The following is a 25,140-nucleotide window of genomic DNA, read 5'->3' on the forward strand; positions in this document are numbered from 1 at the left end:
TCACCTCTTTCATGCTGTCCCCCTCCCGTGCCTGTTAGAAAAAGATAAAGGCAAGGGGATTGTTCCCATGCTGGCAGGGACAGCACAGAAAGCAGCAACATGGCCATGGTAGCTGCTCAAAGCAAACAAAGGCAGGAAGAAAGGAAAGGTACAGATGGGCACCCGGGTCCTTCTGCACATGGGGCACCAGCACATGGGCTGGGTGCTGCTGCTCAGCACCTTGGTCAGCGCGTTGGCCACAAAGAGTAAGAGAAACCTGGGTCCACTCAAGGTGGTGGAGATGGACATGGCCAACAGCGCCTTTGATGACCAGTACCTGGGCTGCAGCCGCATGATGGAGGATCTGCTGGGGGAGCTGAACCGCACCGAGTTCACCAACCAGGTCTATGCTGAGACATGGAGAATTGCTGCCAAGAAGGTGAGCAATCGATGGGGTCGTGCCAACCGCTCACCAGCACAGAGATGGGATCAGGCTACAGCTGTGATGGCGTACAAAATGGAGACGAAACTGTATCACCAGTTCAACGAAGCCACGCGAAGGGACATTCTTGGTCGTGGAAATCCCAGGGTCTGGATCTTGCAAAAGAAAGCATATGAAAATGTCATCGCTCAGCAGCAATTGTCCACACCTGGAGTCAGCTGGAGAGATAACAAAAGAAGAGTTGATACAGAAGTCTCATGGCACCTGTCAGGACTGTAAAGTTAGAGGACCCAACCTTTGGGCATGCTTGGAGAACAGATGTCCGTATGTTGGCTGTGGTGAGTCCCATTTGGTTTCTCTCCTTTGCAACCAGCTCCTTTGCTGCACCCAACCCGACAATCCTCTCTTCCATCTCCAGCAGCGCTGCTTATTGTCACGCAGGCAGGCAGGCAGGCAGGCAGGCAGCAGGAGGCAGTGCCTCGTGGCTCGCTGTACACAGTCCACCGTGCAGGCTGGTGGAAGGAGGAAGGTGCCAGGGCGCCAATTGAAAATGGCCACCAGACACTCTTGACATCCAGCCTCTCCTCTCTGGGCTCTGGCTCAGCTACGTGCCCTCGCAGCACCCTGGCACTAAACACGTGGTGCTGCCCATCATGAACCATTGGAGCTGAAGCAGCGCAGCGCGGCTCGGGGTCCTCCCATTTTACAGCTCAGCTCTGGGCCCGAGGCACGTTCGCCTGCAGCCCGCCCGCTGCCCTCTCCTCCAGCCCCACTCCCAGCCCTGCTCTTCTCACCATCCCACCCACACTTGAACTCCTCCTTGTGGGTAGAGGAGAAGCTGAAGCGCAGGACATGGCTGCCCACATGCAGCCGGGCTTCCCAGTGCAAACAGCAACAGACAGTGCACCAGAACCCTGAAATTCAAGCCAACGGGGAAGAAAGACAAGCTCAAGGCGCAGGGACACCTTTCTTCCTCCCACACTGCTTTTGTTTCTCTCAGCCCTTGGAGAACAAGGGATGCTCACAGTCCGTCACTAGCATTACCAGTTGGGCTGAAAGGCCACCAGTTGGGAACACCAACACGGAAATGTGGGACAAGCAGCTCCATTTGCAGGGAGGGACGTGAAGCCAACCACATCATGGCCCTGCGATTACTAGCCCGAGCCAGGCACTGTATTGAGCAGCTACTGAAAGAGGCAGCACCACTATTCAAATGTTTGTTTCGCTTTTATTTGCAACAAAGAGATGCTAAATGCATCCAAAATACATTTCAATATGAAATCAAATAGGCGGGATACTGGTAATGACTAAAACTTGCTCAGTTCCTCTCCGCAGTCCAGGAAAGGGAAAGCACGGCCAGGCCTGAAAACCGGAGCACGCAGCGTGTGTCCTTTGGTGCACCTCTGAGGAAGCATTCCAGGCGATTCTGCTGTCCTTTGTGCCTTCCTGCTCAAGCCCTTATCATTTCTTTTTGCTTTCCTTCTTGGCTTTCTTGCTCAGCTGAGCAGCACTTGCCTTGGGTTGCTTCACCGTCTCCCAGGTCTTAGACTCAAAACCCTCCGAGTCCTGCAAGAATCAATTGGGAAACAGTCAGGGAGCTTTCTAACAACTGAAAGGGAAGAGAAGCAAGAGAGGATGGGTGGGTGTCCAATAAGGGAAAAGCTCAGCAGGCAAGAATAAACCTATCCCTGAGCTCCAGCACACACGCGTGACCACTGCCTTATTAATTCTAACAGCAATGTTATTCTAGCCATTAAAGTCACCCACGTTCACGTACCTGGTTGTGGACGTGTTCACGGCCTTGCTGCTGCTGCGCTCTACAACGCCAGCCACGGAAATAAAGAGTGCAGAAAGCTGATCTGTTGAAGACAGAGGAGTGAGCTGTGCTTAACCGACACTGCTTCAGAGCACGCTTACAGTAAGGCACACCTACCTTACAATGGCCACGCAGGAAGCTCCAGACACAGCTCCAGACTGTTTCCATGAAGCATTTCCCAATTGCATTTCACAGCCACTCACGCTCTGCTCCCTGACAATCTGCAACAGAAAAGTCACAAGATGCAAATCCCATCCCTCGGAGATGTCACAGACCTCCTCACTCATGAAGCAGCACTCATGGCATTGGGTGAGAAAGCAGACGTGTGCTTACCGAGTGAGCGCTGTTTGCTGCCAGCTGCTGGTAGGAACCCACCTAACTCTAAGTACGAACACTAACCTATGCCTAACTCTAAAACAGGAACAAAAACCTACACCTAACAATAAAACATGAACAATAACCTACTCCTAATTAAAAAACATGAACAAGAACCTAATCCTAACACCTAATCCTAACTAACTAAATCTAACAATAAAAACAACAATAAAAACAACAATAAAAACAACAATAAAACCAGGGTTCAGATGGAACCGGGGGCCCGCAAGGTCTCAAAGGAGGAGCTGATGTTAAATGAAGCCACCCGGCTAATGCCGGGGGCGGGGGCCGCGCAGGCGGTACGGAGCCCAGCGCCTGGACCAGCGATGCTGCAGCTGAGGTGGTACTGCTGCAGGGCCTGGCACGGTGGTGTGGTGCCAGGCCAGCTGTGCATCGGGCGGATCCACCTCCATGGGCTCGTCCTCCGGTGGATCCACCTCCATGGGCTCATCTGGAGGTGGATCCACCTCCATGGGTTCATCCTCCGGTGGATCCACCTCCATGGGTTCATCTGGAGGTGGATCCACCTCCATGGGCTCCACGGAGGTGGTCACGCGCCTGGTCCAGGCGCGATGGCAATGGGCTCCCTTGCCTGTCTGCTGCCTGATGGTGCTGGCAATGGGCCCCCTCCTCCTCCTCTTCGACCCCGCAGTCCCCGGAACCATCTCCCCAGCTAAAGGGTGGGTGTCCTCCAGCCTCGCTCTCTTAGGCCCGTACATGGCTGTTATCGGCCGGAGATCTAAGAGGCGAGTGCGTTGCGTTGGGCAACGGTGACCAAGGTAACGGCTGTGGCCAGGGTTCTAACATGGCGGCCGCACTGCTGGCACTGCTGGCACTGGCGTTCCACATGGCATGAGGAGGGGGCTGGAGGACAGGGCACGGCACGGGAGCCAGAAGGCACTGCCTGTGCCCAGCGGGCAGCCCTTCTCTCCGGTCAGCAAGAGGGCACAGACGAGCTGGCCCTGAGCAAAGGGCCCTCGGCCTCCTTCATCCTCCCCCTTCTTCCACAAGGGAATCTCTTGGCGCTGCCATACGCAGCATGCAGCACCACGCTGATCTGATGGGGCTCCTGAGCTCAGCACCAACAACAGCAGGCTCCAAAGGGCACCTGACTACGCCTGCCTGCTGGGACACACCAGCTCTGCTCTCCATGTTCCAATCCTGAGCCTCTCCTTGTAACACCTCCGACTCCATTTGCATCCACTCACTCTCATTACATCCCACGTCCACACACGGGGCCACGCTGCCTCACCGACCCTCAGTGGGGACCCACAGCCGTACAGCACCATCAGCACAGCAGAACCGGGCCGTGCTCCTGATGCTGCCACTTGTCCAACCTCCCTCTCGCTGCCCCCATTCTGCTCAGGCAGCCGGTCCCAGCAACAAACACCAGCACAGAACTGCAGCCCCGACTCGTCCCGCTCACTGACAGCCAGAGCAAGGACATGTTACACACCTTCCTTCAGCTCCGATCACCTTCCCGGCGCCGCCATGGCGCCATGGCCCGGAACTGCTCCCGCCGGCACCAAGCGCTTCCTGCCCCTCCATCCCCCACTCCTCCTTTCCCTTCACTTTCCATCCGCGCTCAGGACGCAGATCTCAATGGAGGTGGCTGCAGAACATCATCAGTGCAGGCAATCAATGGCTCGTGCTGCGCTTCACTGCCTTGTGCTCCTCGGTGCTCTGCTGTGCCCTTTCCTAACCCCGCAGGATCACATCTGCCATCCCCTGCAGCCCCTGTGCTGTGACCAACGCGATTTGGGCTCGGGCCCATCGCCCTCCCTGCTGCCGGCCCTCCCCCATGCCCATGTGCTGCACCCACAGCGGCTGCCCCAGCCCCACAGCCCCGCAGCCTCCTGCAGGCAGCACAGCCCCGGCACCGGGCTCGGCCCCAGCCCCGAGGTGCTGCTGCACGGGCTGAGCCCAGACCCACATTGAAAATGGCCACCAGACACTCTTGACATCCAGCCTCTCCTCTTTCAGGCTCTGGCTCAGCACTGTGCCCTCTCAGCACCCTGGCAGGGGTCCTCCCAGCTCCCAGCTCAGCTCTAGGCCCAAGGTGCATTCGCCTGCAGCCCTCCTGCTGCCCTCTCCTCCTGCCCCACTCCACAAAAAGCCACAAAACCACTCCATAAACTTAGAAGAACAGCTCAAAGCCAAAAGTGAAAGTGAAAGGCACAGGGATTGTTCCCATGTTGGCAGGGACAGCACAGAAAGCAGCAATGGGGCCATGGTAGCTGCTCAAAGGGAACAAAGGAAGGAAGGAAGGAAAGGCCCCAGCCAAGCCCTGAGTGCTCCCACCCACTGATGGCCATGGAGGGCAGCCCAGGACCCCGCACCTCAGTGTTGGGGTCACGCAGCTCTGGGGAGTGCAGCCACGGGGTTGTGGTGTTGCCCTGCAGCAGTTCGGCCCCTTTGCTCACTGCCCCCTGCATGGGGATGGGGGAGAGGACTTGGCCAAAGCAGAGAAGTCGGGCTCACCACCCATCAGTGGTTGCTCCCATCACTGTAAACACGTGGCATTTACCAAGGAGCGTTTGTGGGATGTGACGTGATCCACCTTTAGGCCTCCCCATACTGACATGTCAGCCCCGGTGCTGGTCATCAAAGGCGCTGCTGGCCATGTCCATCGCCACCTCCTTCACTGGACCCAGGTCTCTCTTACTGTTGGTGGCCAACGCGCCAACCAAGGTGCTGAGCAGCAGCACCCAGCCCATGTGCTGGTGCCCCACGTGCAGAAGGACCCAGGTGCCCATCTGTACCTTTCCTTTCTTCCTTCCTTTGTTCCCTTTAACAGCTACCATGGCCATGTTGCTGCTTTCTGTGCTGTCCCTGCCAGCATGGGAACAATCACTGTGCCTTTCACTTTCGCTTACGGGAAATGGAATGGGACAGCATGAAAGAGATGGTTGATATAAGGAAACAAACTTTATAGCCCTATAAAGCAGGTATGATATCTTAGGTGAGATGGTTCTGGACCTGCTTCAAAAGCTGGGTGTTTACAAGTCCATGGGCCGGATGGTTTGCAGCCTAGAGTGCTGAGGGAGTTGGTGGATGTGGTTGCCAAACCGCTCTCCATCATTTTTTGACAGTCTTGGCTGACTGGACGTGTCCCATTGGATTTGAGGCTGGCGAATATGACGCCTGTCTTCAAAAAGGGCCAGAAAGACGATCCTGGCAGCTACAGGCCCATCAGTCTCACTTCGGCGCCCAGGTGCAGCCTCACCAATGCCGAGTACAGGGGCAGGATGACTTCCCTAGTCCTGCTCACCACATCATTCCTGATACAAACCAAGGTGCCATTGACCCCCTTGGCCGCCTGGGCACACTGCTGGCTCATATTCAGTCGACTGTCCATCAGCACACCAAGGTCCCCTTCCATCAGGCAGGTTTCCAGCCACATCTCCCCAAGCCTGTAGGGTTGCCTGGGGTTGTTGTGACCAAAATGCAGGACCACACTCTTTTCCCTATTGAAACTCATGCCGTTAACCTTGGCCCATCGATCCAGTCTATCCAGGTCCCTCTGTAGTGTCCTTCTCCCCTCAGGCAGATCAACACTCCCTCCCAGCTTAGTGTCGTCTGCGAACTTAATGAGGGTGAACTCAACCCCTCATCCCGATCATCAATGAAGATGTTAAACAGAAGCGATACAAGCACTGAGCCCTGGGGGACGCTGCTTGTGACCAGCCGCCAACTGGATTCCACACATTGACCACAACTCTCTGGGCCCGGCCATCCAACCAGCTCTTCACCCAGCAGAGTGTGCGCCCATCCAAACCATGGGCAGCCAGCTTCTCTACCAGATTGTTATGGGGGACAGCCTATATCTGTTGCTTGCTTTCTCCTAACGGTGTGCAAGTGAGGTGGAGCTATCCCCCTTGCACCAGGGTGTATGCGCATCACTCATTAAACACACCTGCTTTATAACTACTTTTGGTTATGGAGTTTGATTCCGCAAGTCAATTTGGCAACCCAGATGGGAGCTCCTCTGTTCGGCTGCAGGACCAGCTGAGAAGGGGGACGCCTTTGGTGCGCCCCGAGACTTCTTGGAAGGAATCCCCTCCCTCATATCCCATATCCCATATCATATCACACACATTGAAAGTGAGAATGATCGCTACAAGGGCACTTCCTCATTGCATGCAGCAAGAACTCAGCAGCAACAGCAGTTCTCAGCCGTCATGGGCACTCAGTCTGTAAAGTACTGTGGCACACAAGCCAGGGCACCCAGGTCCACGCCAAGCAGAGAAGGGACAAAGCTGGATGCAGCTCTGGGGCTGGTGGAGCTGTGCTGGGGGAACCACTGTGTGTGCACATGGGCACCTGGGTCCTTCTGCACATGGGGGACCTCACCTGGGGCTGGGTGCTGCTGCTCAGCTCCTTGGCCCACCAGGAGCAAGAGAGACCTGGGTCCACTCAAGGAGGTGGCGATGGACATGGCCAGCAGCATCTTTGATGACCAGTACCGGGGCTGACATGTCAGTATGGGGAGGCCTGGAGGTGGATCACGTCACATCCCACAAACGCTCCTTGGTAAATGCCACGTGTTTACAGTGATGGGAGCAACCACTGATGGGTAGTGAGCCGACTTCTCTGCTTTGGCCAAGTCCTCTCCCCCATCCCCATGCAGGGGGCAGTGAGCAAAGGGGCCGAACTGCTGCAGGGCAACACCACAACCCCGTGGCTGCACTCCCCAGAGCTGCGTGACCCCAACACTGAGGTGCGGGGTCCTGGGCTGCCCTCCATGGCCATCAGTGGGTGGGAGCACTCAGGGCTTGGCTGGGGCCTTTCTTTCCTTCCTTCCTTTGTTCCCTTTGAGCAGCTACCATGGCCCCATTGCTGCTTTCTGTGCTGTCCCAGCCAACATGGGAACAATCCCTGTGCCTTTCACTTTCACTTTTGCTTACGGGAAAGGGATGGGGACAGCATGAAGGAGGTCGTGAAGGGAGGAGAAGAGAGCAGCAGGTGATCTACCATCAACCATAAGATAACATACCTGCTTTATAGGGCAATAAAATTTGTTACATCATATCAGTCACCTCTTTCATGCTGTCCCCCTCCCGTGCCTGTTAGAAAAAGATAAAGGCAAGGGGATTGTTCCCATGCTGGCAGGGACAGCACAGAAAGCAGCAGCGTGGCCACTGGTAGCTGCTCAAAGGGAACAAAGGCAGGAAGAAAGGAAAGGTACAGATGGGCACCTGGGTCCTTCTGCACATGGGGCACCAGCATGTGAGCTGGGTGCTGCTGCTCAGCACCTTGGTCGGCGCGTTGGCCACAAAGAGTAAGAGAAACCTGGGTCCACTCAAGGTGGTGGAGATGGACATGGCCAACAGCGCCTTTGATGACCAGTACCGGGGCTGCAGCCGCATGATGGAGGATCTGCTGGGGGAGCTGAACCGCACCGAGTTCACCAACCAGGTCTATGCTGAGACATGGAGAATTGCTGCCAAGAAGGTGAGCAATCGATGGGGTCGTGCCAACCGCTCACCAGCACTGAGATGGGATCAGGCTACGGCTGTGACGGTGTACAAAATGGAGACGAAACTGTATCACCAGTTCAACGAAGCCACGCGAAGGGACGGCACCTCCCGGCAGCACTACCTGCGTTCCTTCCCCTTCAAGACGCTGCACTTCCTCCTGACCAGAGCCCTGCAGACCCTGCGGGAATCCCAGCCCCAGCGATGCCACCACGTCTACCGCGGCGTCAGGGGAACCCGATTCACGGCACAGCCAGGCACGGTGGTGCGCTTCGGTCAGTTCACCTCCACCTCCTTCCTGAAGAATATCTCTGAATCTTTTGGCCAGGACACCTTCTTCTCACTGGTGACCTGCCATGGTGTCCCCATCAAGGAATTCTCCGATAACCCTGAAGAGGACGAAGTCCTCATCCCACCCTTTGAGCAGTTCATGGTCACCAACTTCATCTACACCAAGGACGGAACCTTCATTGAGCTCCACTCCAAGGGGGTGAACAGCACCTACAACTGCGAGTTCGTGAAGGGTAAGGGCTGCAGTGCTCCACAATGGGCAGCTCGGGTGGATCGGGGATGCTGGGGAGCGTGGGGAGGGTGTGCAGGCCGTGGCCGTGGGGAGGTGGGGAGCTCGGCCAAGGGGGAGCCTATGGGGAACTGCAGGCCAGGCCCCACTCGTGGCTGCAGCCCGGCTGCTCTGAGCCCTGAGGGGTTTCATTGCAGGGGGCCCTGTCTGTATTGCAGCCCTGCAGCGCTCTCTGTTTCTTTGCAGAGAAATGGTGCAAGGAGGGGCCGTGTGCTTTCATTGCAGGTAAGGGGAGCCCCCGGACCCGCAGCCCCACCATGGATCCTTCCTTCCATTAGCTGACTATAGAGGTGTCCATAGGAGCCCATAGGTGACATAGGCGCCCATAGGAGCCCATAGGTGTCCATAGGTGCCCTTAGGAGCCCATAAGTGTCCATAGGAGACAATAAGTGCTGATAGGTGCGCATATGTGCCCATAGGTGTCCATAGGATACCATAGGTGCCATAGGTGCCCTTAGGAGCCCATAAGTTTCCATAGGAGCCCATAGGTGCACATAGGTGTGCATATGTGCCCATAGGTGCCCATAGGAGCCCATAGGTGTTTATAGGTGTCCATAGGAGCCAACAGGTGTCCATAGCTGCCCATCGGTGTCCATCGGTGCCCCCCAGAGCACCCGACAGCCCAGGCTGGGCACAGCTTGCAGCCCCCGCAGACATTTATGCCCATCTCCGACCCCCCACAGGCAGGAGCAGCCCCATGGAACCCCAGCACCTCTGGGTGCTCCTTGTGGCAGTCACAGCCCTGGCAGCCATAGCAGAGCCCTGAGCTGCACACACCATCCCACTGCCGCCCCTCCGTGCGGACAGGAGGGCAGCAAAGTGCCTTCAATGCATCTCATGGACCCTGCAGATGCTGCTTTCCAACTGCTGATGCTTTCGGTGCCGCTGTGGGACGTGGAGCAGCAGCTCAGAACCATCCACTGCTCTTCCCCAATAATAAAAGTGTTGCTTTCATTGCTTTTATTGACTGCATCTCCCAGCCCGGCACACACAGTCGTCTTCATGCAGCCCCTCTGCCCCACAAGCGGCATCCTATGGGGCAGCCCTCACCCCACGCTGTTGTGCTGACACTTGGTCTCAGCCCATTCCCCCACCCTCATTGCTGGGGGGTCGGCGGATCCAAGGGGGCCCATTTCAGCTCCTCGATATCGAACCCATCGGGGCTGAGCAGCACGCAGGTGAAGTTGGTGTTCAGGTCCTGGAAGCTGAATGAGGTGAAACGCAAATCCCGGCGGAGGGTCAACAGCGAACCCCGCGTTTCCTCTCTGCGGGACAAACGGCTCCGTCAGCCCCATATCCCCCCCGTGTCCCCTTTGGGGTGGTGATGGGGGGTGGGCAGGGGCCGTGCCGTGGGGCTGAGCTGCTCACCGCACCACCCCTTCCAGCACGTCGGGCTGCAGCTGCTCCACGAAGGAGCCGTTTCCCAACCAGTAGAGCAGCGTCAGCTCCGGGTGGGCGCTCTCAGCCTCGCAGGACACGCTCACGTTGCTGCCTATGGGGGTCGGGGGGAAGATGGGCTCATACCTTGGGGTGGGGGGTCGCTTCACCCATCGCACCCCCTTGGGATCCCATCTGAGCCATCAGCCGTAGCGGGGCGCAGCTGTCGGACCCCTCTTCTACCCCCACCCCTTCCATTAAGGATTGGTTGGGGGGGAGGATGAGAGCAGCCCCTCGCTGTCATTCACCCATCTGGGGGGGTCACTCACCCATCTGGGGGGTCACTCATCCATCTCAGGGGGTCACTCATCCATCTGGGGGGGTCACTCATCCATATGGGGGGAGTCACTCACCCATCTGGGGGGGGTCACTCATCCATCTGGGGGGTCACTCATCCATATGGGGGGGGGGTCACTCATCCATCTGGGGGTGGGGGTCACTCATCCATCTGGGGGGGTCACTCATCCATCTATGGGGGGGTCACTCATCCATCTGGGGGGGTCACTCATCCATCTATGGGGGGGTCACTCACCCATCTGGGGGGGCTGCGCCGGGGTGGTCAGCCGGGTGATGCGGGGGGACTGTGGGACTATGGTGGCTGCTGGACGGGGAGGGGGGAGAGATGAGGCCATGGGGTGGTGAGCTCCCCCCCCCCCCAGACCCCACAAACCTCTACCCCCAAATGCCCCCAATCCCCCCTTACCTGCGCTGCAGGAGGCGAAGGCGCAGCAGAACAGGGGCAGCACCAGGCTCTTGGTTGGCACTGCGGGCACAAAGCGAGCTGAGCTCCGGGCCGCAACCCCCCCGAACCCTCCCCTTATAATCGCCCTATAACCCCAAACCCCCCCATAACCCAAAGCCCATCCCCGGAGCGCTGTGCTCGTACTGTTAGAGCTGGGCATGGAGCCATCGGACGGCGCCGCTTTATGGACAGGCAGCGGTGAGTCAGAGCTGCTGCCCTTCCTTCCCCCTTTCCCGTAATACGGGGATCCCCCACGGCCCGGACAGCACCGAACCCACAGGGGGAACCCACAGCTCAACTCCTCCTCCTCCTCCATCCCAGCGTTAATGAACGCCATGTGTCCGTTTGGAGACGTTTTATTTCCGATCGACCGTACCATCCCCATCGCTGGGCGGGATCTCGTCCATTGTTTTAGGGCATGGACACCCAACGAAACGTTTTGGGCCCTAAAACGGGAACGATGGGGGAAGGGGAAGAGGTGGGATGAGCCATCGTGGCGTCCGTGTGATGCAGCCACGTGGATCAGCGTCACCCCGGTGTCACGGCTCTAAACGAAGCCGGAGCTGCTTCCTCCTCCAGCCCCACCACGGCTCCTTCCATCCGCCAACCAAAGAGGTGCCCAGAGGAGCCCATAGGTGCCCATAGGAACCCAAAGGTGGCCATAGGAGCCCATAGGAACCCAAAGGTGGCCATAGGAGCCCATAGGTTCCCATTGGCGTCCATAGGAGCCCATAGGTGCCCATAGTTGGCCATAGGAGACCATAGGTGCCCATAGGTGTCCATAGGAGCCCAGAGATGCCCATAGGTGCCCATAGGTGTCCATAGGTGCCCATAAAAGCCCAAAGGAGCCCATAGGTGTCCACAGGAGCCCATAGGTGTCCATAGGAGCCCGTAAGAGCCCATAGGTGTCCATAGATGCCCATAGGTGCCCATAGGAGTCCATAGGTGCCCATAGGAGCCCATAGGTGTCCATAGGAGCCCATAGGTGTCCATAGGAGTCCATAGGTGCCCACAGGAGTCCATAGGTGCCCATAGGTGTCCATAGGTGTCCATAGGTTCCCCCAGGGCTCCCGACAGCAGGGCATGTAGAAAAGACGATGTACAAAATGCCCTTGGGTTCGGGTTCGGTTCTTTCCTCTCCCTGCCATCAAAGTCGGGTCCATTTCAGAGTCGCTGTGCGCCTGTTTCGCGCCTGTTTCGGCCTATTCCCAAGGCCAGAATAACCTGGAGATGAGCCTCAGTTCATCCATAGAGAGCAATAGAAGCTGCACGCAATGGAAGATCCAGCCCCGTCACCTCCAGGGCCGATCCTCATCGACGTAAAACCCAGTTTTGGTTTCATTTCGTTCTTAAATACCTTCATGTAAAGAATCATTAAAAAAACCAGGTCCGGATCCCAGATGGGAGCGAGGGGCTGAGTCCATGTTGATGTCAATGCCACCCCCTCCCCTCCACACACACCGAGGGGGGACCGGACCCCTCCGTGTGGGGATGGACGGATGCGGCCGGCGCTGTGCTGTGCCCATGGAGGGGATGGTGGGGGTGGGGGGACGGGGGGGCTGCCAGCCCTTATTCCAGGCCCAGGATGTAGTTGATGCCCTGCACCAGGCCGATGATAACGGGCTGCCAGGCCACCAGGTAGCGCAGCCAATCCAGCAGCTGCCCGTACATGACGTGAGGCCTCTCCCAGCTGCGTGGATATGAGTGAAGGAAGCACCAATGTGGGTTTAAAAGGTGGGTTTCAGCCAAGCTGGGGGTCAGCAGGTAGGAAATGGGGCTATTTCTGCTCTCTGGAAGCACTTAAGGCCAGGATGGATGGGGCTGTGAGCTATGGGGCTATGGGAGGTGTCCCTGCACATGGCAGGGGTTGGGACTGGGTTGGAGCTTTGAGGTCCAACACAAACCCTTCCATCACTCTATGCTGCACATGAAGCCAGTCAGCCGAATCCCTGAGCTGGGATGAACACATACCATGGCCATGCCTGCCTACAGCAGGACCAGCAACTATTAAGGTCCCTCCAAACCAACCCACTTTGGGTTCTGTGCTTCTTGGTTTCTGTGGATGGGTCCCTTCCAACCCAACCCATTTTGGGTTCTGTGCTTCTTGGTTTCTATGGATGGGTCCCTTTCAACCCAACCAATATCGGGTTCTGTGTTTGGATTCTATGGATGGGTCCCTTCCAACCCAACCCAACCCACTTTGGGTTCTGTGCTTCTTGGCTTCTATGGATGGGTTCCGTCCAACCCAACCCATTTTGGGTTCTGTGCTTCTTGGCCCCTATGGATAGGTTCCTTCCAACCCAACCCAACCCAACCCACATCGGGTTCTGTGCTTCTTGGCTTCTATGGATGGGTCCCTTCCAACCCAACCCACATTGGTTTCTGTGCTTCTTGGCTTCTATGGATGGATCTCTTCCATCCCAACCGACATCAGGTTCTGTGCTTGGCTTCTATGGATAGGTTCCTTCCAACCCAACCCATTTTGGGTTCTGTGCTTCTTGGCTTCTATAGATGGGTCCCTTCCAACCCAACCCAACCCACATTGGGTTCTGTGCTTCTTGGCTTCTATGGATGGGTCCCTTCCAACCCAACCCCCTTTGGGTTCTGTGCTTCTTGGCCCCTATGGATGGGCTCTGCAGGGCTGGGAGCTCTAACACAAAGGATACGGGTTACTGAACATCCTCTTGAGATCCACCTTCTCTTTGCAATATGGACACGTCTGCTTCTTCCCCACGATGCACCAACCCCGGATGCAGAACTCGTGGAAGCTGGAGCGTGGCGTTAAGGGGGAACCTCCTGGGAGGAACTGGCCCAGAGGATGGCCACGTTGCACAACCTTTCCTAGAAGGCCCAGGACCTTCCAGACACACAGGAAGGGGCTGAGGCTGCAGGAAGGGTCACGAGACCCCATTGAGAAGCCAGGGGAGGGCAGGAGCCAGCAGTGGGGTATGGGGAAGCATGGGGAGGCTTGACAGAACCACTGCAAATCATGCATGTATCACATGCCCCAGCTGCGACAGCTCACCAGTTCCTTTAATACTCCTCTTCTGACCCCGTCGCTCTGTCAGAGCAGCAGAGGGATTTACCCAACGCAAACCAAACCCCAAGGAGTCACAGCAATGTGTGACACAGAACCAGAACCACGAGGTCCGGCTGTGGGGAAAGGCAAGGCCGGCACCTCACCCACAGAGCAGCCAACACAAACCCAGCCAAGCAAAACCCCACGGGGTCCCCTCACCTCTGCTCCACCTCCTGCAGCAGCCACAACTCAGCCCCATGGCTGTGAGAGCTCCTGCAGCACTCGGGAAAGCACCCGGCTGCAAACAAATCCCCATCTCCACCCCCTGAGTCAGAGCAGGAAGAAAAGGAAACCCAACTGACAGCAGGGCTGAACACAGAGCCAAAGCCACTTCCACTTTCAGAACTGCCAACAACAGCTGAAGGTTGAGTGGAAATTCCACATGGGTTGGGAGACGTTGGCCATTTCCATTTGCAATGTCAGCACAGCAGCATGAGATGCCGCGTGTTTTGGATGGGGAAAGCTGCAGGGTTCCTATAGGGCTGTGGAGGAGAAGGATACACGTGGTTGCAGGACAGCCTGTACGTGTTCTCGATGATCCCCTCCTCGTTGACGTCCACAAAGATCTGCTGCCCGCAGACGGCGCAGACGCTGTCGGAGAGGTGCTTGGTGGGCATCCCCGAGGCACTGTAGAACTGAGCAAGGACAGAGCACGGCGTTAGGAAGTGCTGGGGCAGAACCTGAGCTTTTGGGGCTGAAAAACCTTTTATTGGGTCCATAAGGGGGGGGATTACAGCAGTTCCACATCTGCCTGGAGATGGGGAGCTCAGCAGTGGGTGAGGTGATCCAGATTTGACACCCCCCCAGGGCAGAGCAGAGGGGAGGAGCACCGTTCTCACTCTGCTGGCCACAATCTGTGCCATGCAACTCGTGGTTCCATTGGACTTCTTGGCCACCAGAGCACATTGCTGCCTCACGGTCAGCCTGGGGTCACCTGGTGGCCAACCATCGGCCAACCAAGAATCCATTGGCCTTCTTGGCCACCAGGAATCACTGCTGACTCAATGGCCACCCGGTGGCCAACCAGGACACCATTGGCCTTCTAGGCTACCAGGACACGTCTCTGTATCATGATCAATGGTTGGCCAACCAGTGGCCAAACAAGACTCCATTGGCCTTCTTGGTCACTGGGACACACCACTGCCTCATGGTCAACTGTTGGCCAACCAATCACCAATGAGGACGTTGTTGGCCTTCTTGGCCACCAGGAATCACTGCTGCCCCCAAGGTCTGTGTTCAACTGTTGGCCAACCACTGGCCAATCAAGACTCTATTGTACTTCTTGGCCTTTGGGTCAGACTGCTGCTTCGTGGTCAACCGTTGGCCAATCAAGACTCCATTGGCCCTCTTGGCCACCAGGAATCACTGCTGCCTCATGGTCAACTGTTGGCCAACCATTAATCAACAGAGATACCATTGGTCTTCTTGGTCACCAAGACATACTGCTGCCTCATGGTCAGCCTGTGTTCAACTGTTGGCCAACCATTGGCCAATCAAGACTCTATTGGCTCCCCAAGAACATGACCACACTTCAGCACCCAAGATTTTAAAGGCTCAGGTGGATTTCAACGCACCTTCCCATTTTGGGGAGGGAAAAGCTCCCACTGCAAGCAGCTGGACCCCAGTCCGTTATCGGGGCAGCCCTCACTCACCCCAATGGTGGAGGCCATGTAGTCTGCACACATCTCTGCAAAGTCCCGCTCCAGGACCCCATAGTAAAGACCATAGAAGAGGAGAGAGATGCCAAAGTCCATCGCGTCTTCTGGTTTGATTCTACAACAGATGACAACAAGAGCTTGGCTGCAGGGTTAGGGTTAGACACATCTGCTCCAAATCAAGCCTCACTTAACATTATCACACTTAACATGCTCATTAGTCAAGAAGGAATTAATCTCTCTGAAATGAGAGCTGGTTTGGGATAACGCCCTCCTGTACCACCAGACCTGGGCTGGTTAATTGCTGCAGGTTTATTAGAGGAGCAAAGAATATCCCAGGCTGGACAGACACGGAGCAGGAGGGAGCAGCTCCCCATCAGCATCTCACCACGATGCCATCAATGGGGAGAGGACGCCCCAAAAGTCTCTTTGGTCTCCTGCCCCCATTCAGGCTTTGACTCATTCCCCGTGGTCTGATACATCCCCCAGCACTCAGACCCATAAGATTCACTCACCTGAATAACAAGTTCAGACCGAAGAGCGTAAACATGACAGCCATGTACCCCACGATGCCAGTGGCGTAACTCATCTTGTATATGAGCAGAAACCACTTATAAACCAGCCTGCAGGAGGAAAGGAGAAGCTGATCACCTCCATTAAACAAACAGGAGTGTTCTGCTTTCCAAGTGAGGGATTTCAGCTCCCAACAGCATCAGAGAGGTCGGATATTTAATTCAGCCTAGAGATCTGGCTCTATTGAATTCTGGCTCTATTTAATTCAGCCTACAGATCTGGCTCTATTTAATTCAGCCTATAGACCTGGCTCTATTTAATTCTGGCTCTATTTAATTCAGCCTACAGATCTGGCTCTACTTAATTTAGCCTATAGATCTGCCTCTATTTAATTCCGCCTATAGATCTGCCTTTATTTAATTCTGGCTCTATTTAATTCAGCCTATAGATCTGGATCTATTAAATTCAGCCTATAGATCTGGCTCTATTTAATTCAGCCTACACATCTGCCTCTATTTAATTCAGCCTATATACCTGGCTCTACTTAATTCAGCCTATAGATGTAGCTCTATTTAATTCAGCCTATACATCTGGCTCTATTTAATTCTGCCTCTATTTAATTCGGCCTATAGATCTGCCTCTATTTAATTCTGGCTCTATTTAATTCAGCCTATAGATCTGGCTCTATTTAATTCAGCCTAGAGATCTGGCTCTATTTAATTCAGCCTATAGATCTGGCTTGACTGAATTCAGCCTATAGATCTGCCTCTATTTAATTCAGCCTAGAGATCTGGCTCTATTAAATTCAGCCTATAGATCTGCCTCTATTTAATTCTGGCTCTATTAAATTCAGCCTATAGATCTGCCTCTATTTAATTCTGGCTCTATTTAATTCAGCCTACAGATCTGCCTCTATTTAATTCAGCCTATATACCTGGCTCTACTTAATTCAGCCTATAGATGTAGCTTTATTTAATTCAGCCTATAGATCTGCCTCTCTTAATTCAGCCTATAGATCTGGCTCTATTTAACTCTGGCTCTATTTTATTCAGCCTATAGATCTGGCTCTATTTTATTCAGCCTATAGACCTGGCTCTATTTAATTCTATAGACCTGGCTCTTCTTAATTCAACCTATAGATGTAGCTCTATTTAATTCAGCCTAGAGATCTGGCTCTAATAAATTCAGCCTATAGACCTGGCTCTACTTAATTCAGCCTAGAGATCTGGCTCTATTTAATTCAGCCTATACATCTGGCTCTATTTAATTCTGCCTCTATTTAATTCGGCCTATAGATCTGCCTCTATTTAATTCTGGCTCTATTTAATTCAGCCTAGAGATCTGGCTCTATTAAATTCAACCTACAGATCTGGCTCTATTTAATTCTGCCTCTATTTAATTCAGCCTATAGATCTGGCTCTGCTATGGCAGCCCACGGCCTTTGGGGACCCAAAGCAGTTTAAGATTAGGATTTGTGGCTCTGAGACCTTAAAGAACTCCTTGTAGTGCTCAACCTGGGGCTGTTTGCACTCACCTGGGCGTTGTTTGCACCAGGGGTTTCCTCGTGGCCCTGAAGGTGACGAAAGCTGTGACTGCCGAGAACAGCACCCAGACGACCAGGAACCGCCACCAGTAGAGTTTGATGGTGAAATACAGAGGAACCACCCACATCTGGAACAGGGTGACCATCTGCAGGGACACACGAGAGGAGGGGCCTTATGGGGTCCTATGTGGTCCTTATAGGGTCCTTATGGGGTCCTATGTGGTCCATATGGAGTCCTATGTGGTCCTTATGGGGTCCTATGTGGTCTTTATGGGGTCCTTATGGGGTCCTATGAGGTCTTTATGGGGTCCTATGTGGCTCCTACGTGGTCCTTATGTGGCCCTATGTGGTCCATATGGGGTCCTTTATGGGATTCTATGTGGTCCATATGGAGTCATGTGGTCCCATGTGGTCCTTATGGGGTCCTATATAATCCTTATGGTGTCCTATGGGGTCTTTATGGGGTCCTATAGGGTCTCTATGGGGTCCTATGTGGTCCTTATGGGGTTCTATGTGGCTCCTATGTGGTCCATATGGGGACCTTATGAGGTCTTTATGTGGTCCTATGTGGTCTTTATGGGGTCCTATGTGGTCTTTATGGGGTCCTATGTGGTCCTATGGGGTCTTTATGGGGTCCTATGTGGTCCATATGGGGTCCTTATGGGGTCCTATGTAGGTCTTATAGGGTCCTTATGGGGTCCTATGTGGTCCTTATGGTGTCTTATGGAGGCTTTGTGGGGTCCTATGTGGCTCTTATGTGGTCTTTATGGTATCCTATGTGGTCTTTATGGGTTCCTTATGGGGTCCTATGTGGCTCTTATGTGGTCTTTATGGTATCCTATGTAGTCTTTATGGGGTCCTTATGGGGACCTATGGGGTCCTGTGATTCTGTGACTCCTTATGGGGTCCTATGTGGTCCTTATGGGGTCCTATGTGGTCCTTATGGTGTCATATGGAGGCTTTATGGGGTCCTATGTGGCTCTTATGTGGTCTTTATGGTGTCCTATGTGGTCTTTATGGGGTCCTTAAGGGGTCCTATGTGGTTTCATGGGGTCCTTATGGAGTCCTATGTGTTGTGTTGAGGAATATGATTTAACTGGGAAGTATTGTTGATGGCTGGACTGGATAATCTTTGTAGGTCTTTTCCAACCTTGAGAACTCTGTGATTCTGTGATTCCTTATGGGGTCCTATGTGGTCCTATGGGGTCTTTATGGGGTCCTATGTGGTCCATATGGGGTCCTTACGGGGCCCTATGTGGTCTTTATGGGGTCCTATGTGGTCCTTATGGGGTCCTTATGGGGTCCTATGTGGCTCTTACAGGGTCCTTATGGGGTCCTATGTGGTCTTTATGGGGTCCTTATAGGATCCTATGTGGTCCTTATAGGGTCCTATGTGGTCCTTATGGGTTCCTATGTGGTCCTTATGGGGTTCAATGTGGTCCATATGGGGTCCTTTATGGGGTTCTATGTGGTCCATATGGGGTCCTTATGGGGTCCATATGGGGTCCTTATGGGGTCCTTATGGGGTTCTATGTGGTCAATATGGGGTCCTTTATGGGGTTCTATGTAGTCCTTATGGGGTCCTTATGGGGTCCTATGTGGTTCTTATGGGGTCCTTATGGGGTCTTATATGGTCTTTACGGGCTCCTATGTGGTCTTTATGGGGTCCTATGTGGTCCTTACGGGGTCCTTATGGGGTTCTATGTGGTCACTATGGGGTGCTTTATGAGGTTCTATGTGGTCTTTATGGGGTCTTTATGGGGTCCTATGTGGTTTTCATGGGGTCCTTATGGGGTCCTATGTGGCTCTTATGTGGTCTTTATGGTATCTTATGTGGTCTTTATGAGGTCCTTATGTGGTCCTTATGGAGTCCTTATGGGGTCCTATGTGGTCCTTATGGGGTCCTATGTGGTCGTTATGGGGTCCTTAAGGGGTCCTATGTGGTCTTTATGTGGCCCTTATGGGGTCCTATGTGGCTCTTATAGGGTCATATGGAGGCTTTATGGGGTCTTATGTGGCTCCTAGAGGGTCCTTAGGGGTCCTATGTGGTCCTTATGGGGTCCCATGTGGTCCTTATGTGTTCCTATATGGTCTTTATGTGGCCCTTATGGGTTCCTTATGGGGTCCTATGTGGTTCCTATGGGGTCCTTATGGGGTCTTATATGGTCTTTATGGGGTCCTATGTGGTCTTTATGGGGTCCTATGTGGTCCTTACGGGGTCCTTATGGGGTTCTATGTGGTCACTATGGGGTGCTTTATGAGGTTCTATGTGGTCTTTATGTGGTCCTTATGGGGTCTTTATGGAGTCCTTATGGGGTCCTATGTGGTCCTTATGGGGTCCCATGAGGTCCTTATGGGTTCCTATGTGGTCTTTATGAGGTCCTTATAGGGTCTTTATGGAGTCCTTATGGGGTCCTATGTGGTCTTTATGGGATCCCATGTGGTCCTTATGTGTTCCTATGTGTTTCCCTGACCCCACATGCCGTCACTCACGTTGTAGGACCGCGGGTGCCGCTGTTTCCATTGCACGAGCAGTAGCTGTGCCACCACGAGCGTCGCGATGAGGATGAGCACCATCTCTGCGTGCATGGCCTCGTGCCCGCGGTGCTTGGCGTGCATCAGGGCGTGCTCCACCCTGCGCCAAGGGGGGTGAGCAGCAGGGGGCACAGCCGGCCCTCAGTGACCCCACAGCCCTCCCACCCCACAGAACCCTATAGACCCCCACAGGCCCCTATAGACACCCACAGAACCCTATAGACCCCCACAGGCCCCTATAGGCCCCCCATAGACCCCCACAGGCCCCTCATAAGCCCCCATAGGCCCCCACAGGCCCCTCACAGACCCCCTCATAGCAGGAGGGCACAGAGCCAGCCCTCAGCGTCCCCCTCAGTCCTCCCACCCCACAGACCCCCCACAGAACCCTATAGACCCCCACAGGCCCTTCATAGGTCCCTATAGGCCCTTCATAGACCCCTCATAGGCCCCCATAGGCCCCTCACTGACCACCACAGACCCCCATAGGCTCCTCATAAGCCACCACAGACCCCTCATAGGCCCCCATAGTCCCCTCATAGATCCCCATAGGGCCCTCAGAGACCCCCCCATAGGCCCCTCATAGGCCCCCATAGACCCCTCATAGACCCCCACAGACCCCCATAATCCCTCATAGACCCCCAAAGACCCCCCATAGGCTCCTCATAAGCCACCACAGACCCCCATAGGCCCCTCATAGGCCCCCACAGACCCCTCATAAACCCCTCATAGGCCCCCACAGATCCCCAATAGGCCCCGAATAGGTCCCTCATAGACCCCTATAGCTCCCTATAGGCCCCTCATAGGCCCTCATAGTCCCCCATAAGCCCCCACAGCAGCCGGCCCTCAGTGCCCCCCTCAGTTCTCCCACCCCACAGACCACCCACAGAACCCTATAGACCCCCACAGACCCCCATAGACCCCCACAGACCCCCACAGGCCCCTCATAGACCCCCATAAGCCCTCATAGGCCCAAAAAGACCCCCCACAGGCCACTCATAAGCCACCACAGGCCCCCATAGGACCCCACAGACCCCTCATAGACCCCCACAGGCCCTTCATAGACCCCCATAGGACCCCACAGACCCCTCATAGGCCCCCACAGACCCCTCATAGGCCCCTCATAGACCCCCATAGGCCCCCACAGACCCCTCATAGACCCCCACAGGCCCCTCATAGACCCCCACAGGCCCCTCATAGGCCCCCATAGGACCCCACAGGCCCTCATAGACCTCCATAGTCCCCCACAGACCCCTCACAGACCCCCATAGGCCATTCATAAGCCACCACAGACCCCCATAGGCCCCTCATAGACCCCCACAGTCCCCTCATAGGCCCCCCGCAGACCCCCATAGACCCCTCATAGGCCCTCATAAGCCTCTCATAGCCCCCCATAAGCCTCTCATAGCCCCCCATAGGCACTCATAGACCCCTTATAGGTCCCCACAGACCCCTCATAGGCCACCCATTGACCCCCAATAGGCCCCTCATAGGCCCCCACAGACCCCTCATAGACCCCCCATAGGCCCCCACAGACCCCTCATAGGCCCCCATAGACCCCTCTTAAACCCCTCATAGCCCCGCATAGGCCCCCATAGACCCCCCATAGGCCCCCACAGACCCCTCATAGACCCCCACAGATCCCTCATAGGCCCCCATAGACCCCTCTTAAACCCCATAGCCCCGCATAGGCCCCGAATAGGCCCCTATAGTCCCCCACAGACTCCCACAGGCCCCTCATTAACTTCCATAGACCCCCATAGGCCCCTCATAGACGCCCATAGACCCCCACAGGCCTCTCATAGTCCCCCATAGACCCCCACAGGCCTCTCATAGTCCCCCATAGACCCCCACAGGCCCCCATAGTCCCTCATAGACCCCCACAGGCCCCTCATAGACCCCCATAGGACCCCACAGGCCCCTCATAGGCCCCCCATAGGTCCCCATAAACCCCCACAGACTCCCATAAGCCCCCCATAAGCCCCCCATTGGCCCCTCATAGACCCCCACAGACCTCTCATAGACCTCCACAGATCCCCATAGACCCTTCATAGGCCCCCACAGATCCCCACAGACTCCCATAGGCCCCTCATAGACCCCCACAGGCCCCCATAGTCCCCCACAGACCCCCATAGGCCCCCACAGATCCCCATAGCCTCCCCACAGACCCCTCATAGACCCTCATAGGCCCCCACAGACCCCCAGAAGCCCCCCATTGGCCCCTCATAGACCCCTCATAGTCCCCCATAGACCCTTCATAGGCCCCCATAGATCCCCACAGACTCCCATAGGCCCCTCATAGTCCCCCATAGACCCCTCATAGACCCCCACAGGCCCCCATAGACCCCCACAGGACCCTCGTAGGCCCCCACAGGACCCCTCATAAACCCCTCATAGCCCCCCATAGGCCCCCACAGACCCCTCATAGACCCCCACAGGCCCCTCATAGACCCCCATAGGCCCCCACAGACCCCTCATAAGTCACCACAAACCCCTCATAGGCCCCCATAGGACCCCACAGGCCCCCACAGTCCCTCATAGGCCCCCATATCCCCCCACAGATCCCTCACAGACCCCCATAGGCCCCTCAAAAGCCACCACAGACCCCCATAGGCCCCTCATAGACTCCCACAGACCCCTCATAGACCCCCACAGGCCCCCATAGTCCTCCACAGACCCCTCATAGGCCCACACAGACCCCTTATAGGCCCCCCATAGACCCCCATAGGACCCCACAGACCCCCATAGGCCCTCATAGGTCCTCACAGGCCCCTCATAGACCCCCATAGCCCCCTATAAGCCCCTCATAGACCCCCACAGACTCCTCATAAGTCACCACAGACCCCCCCACACACTCACCTCCATCTCTCTTCAGGAGACAAGTGTGAAAGATCGACCTGAGGAGGCAAAAAGAGACACAACAACAGCAGCGTTGGATCAGTGATGTATTAAGGTATGGATTTGCCTTCCACCCTGCTCATATGGCTTTGGACCTTTGCATTAAACCCAATGCAATGTGCAGCACCATAAGGAGCCTATGGCAGGCAGGGCTGTGCTATGGGGCTCCAACCTTTGTCCCCATGTGATGCAGCACAGCTCTGGGCTCAGCTGCCACGTTTCATTTCTGCTCCTTAATTGAACTCAATGGCCCCGGGCAGGAAAAGGCAGAGCCCAGAGTGAGGTGTAACAGCAGCACAACCACCCCATGGGGCAGCGCAGGTGGATAGGATGCCCCATAGGGACTCACAGACCCCTTATAGATCCCCATAGACCCTCACAGTCCCCCATAGGCCCCTCATAGGCCCCCACAAACCCCCAATAGTCCCCCATAAACCCCTCATAGCCCCCATAGGCCGTTCATAGCCTCCATAGGCCCCTCATAGTCCCCCACAGGCCCCCATGGACCCCTTATAGATCCCCATAAGCCCTTATAGGCCCCCATAGACCCTCATAGACTGCTATAGGTCCCCCACAGACCCCCACAGGCCCCTCATAGCCCCCCATAGACCCTCACAGTTCCCCACAGACTCCCATAGGCCTTCATAGACCCCAATAGGCCCCTCATAGACCCTCACAGGCCCCTCAGAAGCCCCCTCATAGTCCCCCACAGGTCCCTCATAGACCCCCCCATAGGACCCCACAGACCCCCATAGCCCCCTCATAGACCCCCATAGGCACCCACAGACCCTCATAGGCCCCCCATAGACCCCCATAGGTCCCTCATAGGGCCCCACAGACCCCTCATAGGCCCCTCATAGGCCCCCCCAGACCCCTCATAGTCCCTCATGGACCCCCCCCCAGGCCCCCATAGCCCCCCCACAGACCCCCATAGGCCCTTCTCAGGCCCCTCATAGACCCCCATTGCCCCCCACAGACCCCCATAGCCCCCCATTGGCCACCACAGACCTCTCATAGGCTCTCACAGACCCCCACAGACCCCTCATAGGCCCCCCATAGACCCCTATAGTCCCCCATACACCCCCATAGCCCCCCCCACAGATCCCTCATAGACTCTCACAGACCCCCATAGGCCCTCATAGTCCCCCATAGGCCCCTCATAGACCCTTCACAGGCCCCTAAAAGACCCCCCATAGGACCTTCATAGGCCCTCATAGAACCCCACAGACCCCCATAGGCCCTTCATAGTCCCCCATAGCCCCCCCCACAGATCCCTCATAGACCCCTCATAGGCTCTCACAGACCCTCATAGACCCCCACAGACCCCCCATAGGCCCCTCATAGTCCCCCATAGACGCCCAGAGCCCCCCCATAGACCCTCATAAGCCCCTCATAAGCCCCCACAGACCCTCACAGACCCCTCATAGCCCCCCACAGACCCCTATAGACCCTCATAGGCCTCTCATAGCCCCCCACAGACACTCAGAGGCCCCCATAGACTCCTCACAGACCCCTATAGACCCTCATAGGCCCCCACAGACCCCCATAGACCCCCATAGGTCTCTCATAGACCCCCCATAGACCCCTCATAGACCCCCATAGACTCTCATAGTTCCCCATAGACCCCCCATAGCCCCCCACAGACCCCTCATATCCACCCACAGACCCTCATAGACCCCTCATTGACCCCCATAGACCCTCATATTCCCCCACAGACCCCCATATCCCCCCATAGACCCCCCCATTACCCCCCATATTCCCCCACCTCTTCCGTCTCTCTCTCCCCGGGGCCGCCAACCTCCACCTCCAGCACGGCCGCCATCTTGCCTCCCCCCCCCCCCCCCGCCATCCACCACACGCCAGCTCCTTCCGTCGCCCTCCTCCAATCACCGCCCACCTCGCCTCCCTTCCATCCAATCGCTACGCTCGGCGATTCGGTGTCAGAAGAGCCGATTGGCGCTGTCAGCTTCGGGAACTGTCGGGTATTTCCGGCCCGGTGTCATGGCGGCGCCAGCCCGGTTCTCTATAGGGTGGATGTATGGGGCTCAATTATGGGGCTGGGGTGGGAATGG

The 25,140-nt window shown here is 55.8% G+C and overlaps 4 protein-coding genes across 11 annotated transcripts; 1 reads left to right on the forward strand and 3 right to left on the reverse strand.

Annotated features, from left to right (window-relative positions):
- Window positions 1–1,629: 1,629 nt before the first annotated feature.
- LOC146762907 (uncharacterized) lies at window positions 1,630–4,778 on the reverse strand. Of its 4 annotated transcripts, none has more exons than XM_085536563.1 (4): window positions 4,069–4,167; window positions 2,355–2,458; window positions 2,199–2,280; window positions 1,630–1,987 (listed from the first exon to the last, which is right to left on the reverse strand). In XM_085536563.1, exons 2-4 carry the CDS (start codon window positions 2,423–2,425, stop codon window positions 1,883–1,885), a joined length of 258 nt encoding a protein of 85 aa, XP_085392689.1. In that variant the 5' UTR covers window positions 2,426–2,458; window positions 4,069–4,167; the 3' UTR covers window positions 1,630–1,882. The 4 variants fall into 4 exon arrangements, 3 of the variants coding, with proteins under 3 accessions (XP_085392689.1, XP_085392690.1, XP_085392688.1); XM_085536564.1 differs by lacking the exon at window positions 4,069–4,167 and adding an exon at window positions 2,571–2,753; XR_014942271.1 differs by having other exon boundaries at window positions 2,355–4,778.
- A 2,731-nt stretch (window positions 4,779–7,509) lies between these two features.
- Window positions 7,510–9,628, forward strand: LOC107308521 (erythroblast NAD(P)(+)--arginine ADP-ribosyltransferase-like). 4 transcript variants are annotated; one of them, XM_085536557.1, is made up of 4 exons: window positions 7,511–8,066; window positions 8,169–8,613; window positions 8,856–8,894; window positions 9,353–9,628. In XM_085536557.1, exons 1-4 carry the CDS (start codon window positions 7,803–7,805, stop codon window positions 9,433–9,435), a joined length of 831 nt encoding a protein of 276 aa, XP_085392683.1. In that variant the 5' UTR covers window positions 7,511–7,802; the 3' UTR covers window positions 9,436–9,628. The 4 variants fall into 4 exon arrangements, with proteins under 4 accessions (XP_085392682.1, XP_085392683.1, XP_015707959.2 ...); XM_015852476.3 differs by having other exon boundaries at window positions 7,513–7,796; window positions 7,920–8,613; XM_015852473.3 differs by having other exon boundaries at window positions 7,512–8,613.
- On the reverse strand, window positions 9,615–11,233 carry IL18BP (interleukin 18 binding protein). The gene is given in 6 exon segments (XM_085536559.1): window positions 9,615–9,782; window positions 9,784–9,934; window positions 10,038–10,161; window positions 10,639–10,704; window positions 10,810–10,869; window positions 10,993–11,233. Coding segments are annotated over 6 exon segments (678 nt in total). The 3' UTR covers window positions 9,615–9,746.
- Window positions 11,189–24,899, reverse strand: RNF121 (ring finger protein 121). 2 transcript variants are annotated; one of them, XM_085536554.1, is made up of 9 exons: window positions 24,834–24,899; window positions 23,030–23,067; window positions 20,132–20,273; window positions 17,630–17,784; window positions 16,098–16,205; window positions 15,580–15,700; window positions 14,429–14,562; window positions 13,515–13,616; window positions 11,189–12,538 (listed from the first exon to the last, which is right to left on the reverse strand). In XM_085536554.1, the coding sequence occupies exons 1-9, from the start codon at window positions 24,888–24,890 to the stop codon at window positions 12,418–12,420; spliced, it is 978 nt and encodes a 325-aa protein (XP_085392680.1). In that variant the 5' UTR covers window positions 24,891–24,899; the 3' UTR covers window positions 11,189–12,417. The 2 variants fall into 2 exon arrangements, with proteins under 2 accessions (XP_085392680.1, XP_085392681.1); XM_085536555.1 differs by lacking the exon at window positions 20,132–20,273.
- Window positions 24,900–25,140: the final 241 nt, after the last annotated feature.

Source organism: Coturnix japonica, chromosome 1 (genome assembly GCF_054131305.1).
Source record: "Coturnix japonica strain WE chromosome 1, WE-NBRP24, whole genome shotgun sequence".
NCBI classification, from domain to species: domain Eukaryota; kingdom Metazoa; phylum Chordata; class Aves; order Galliformes; family Phasianidae; genus Coturnix; species Coturnix japonica.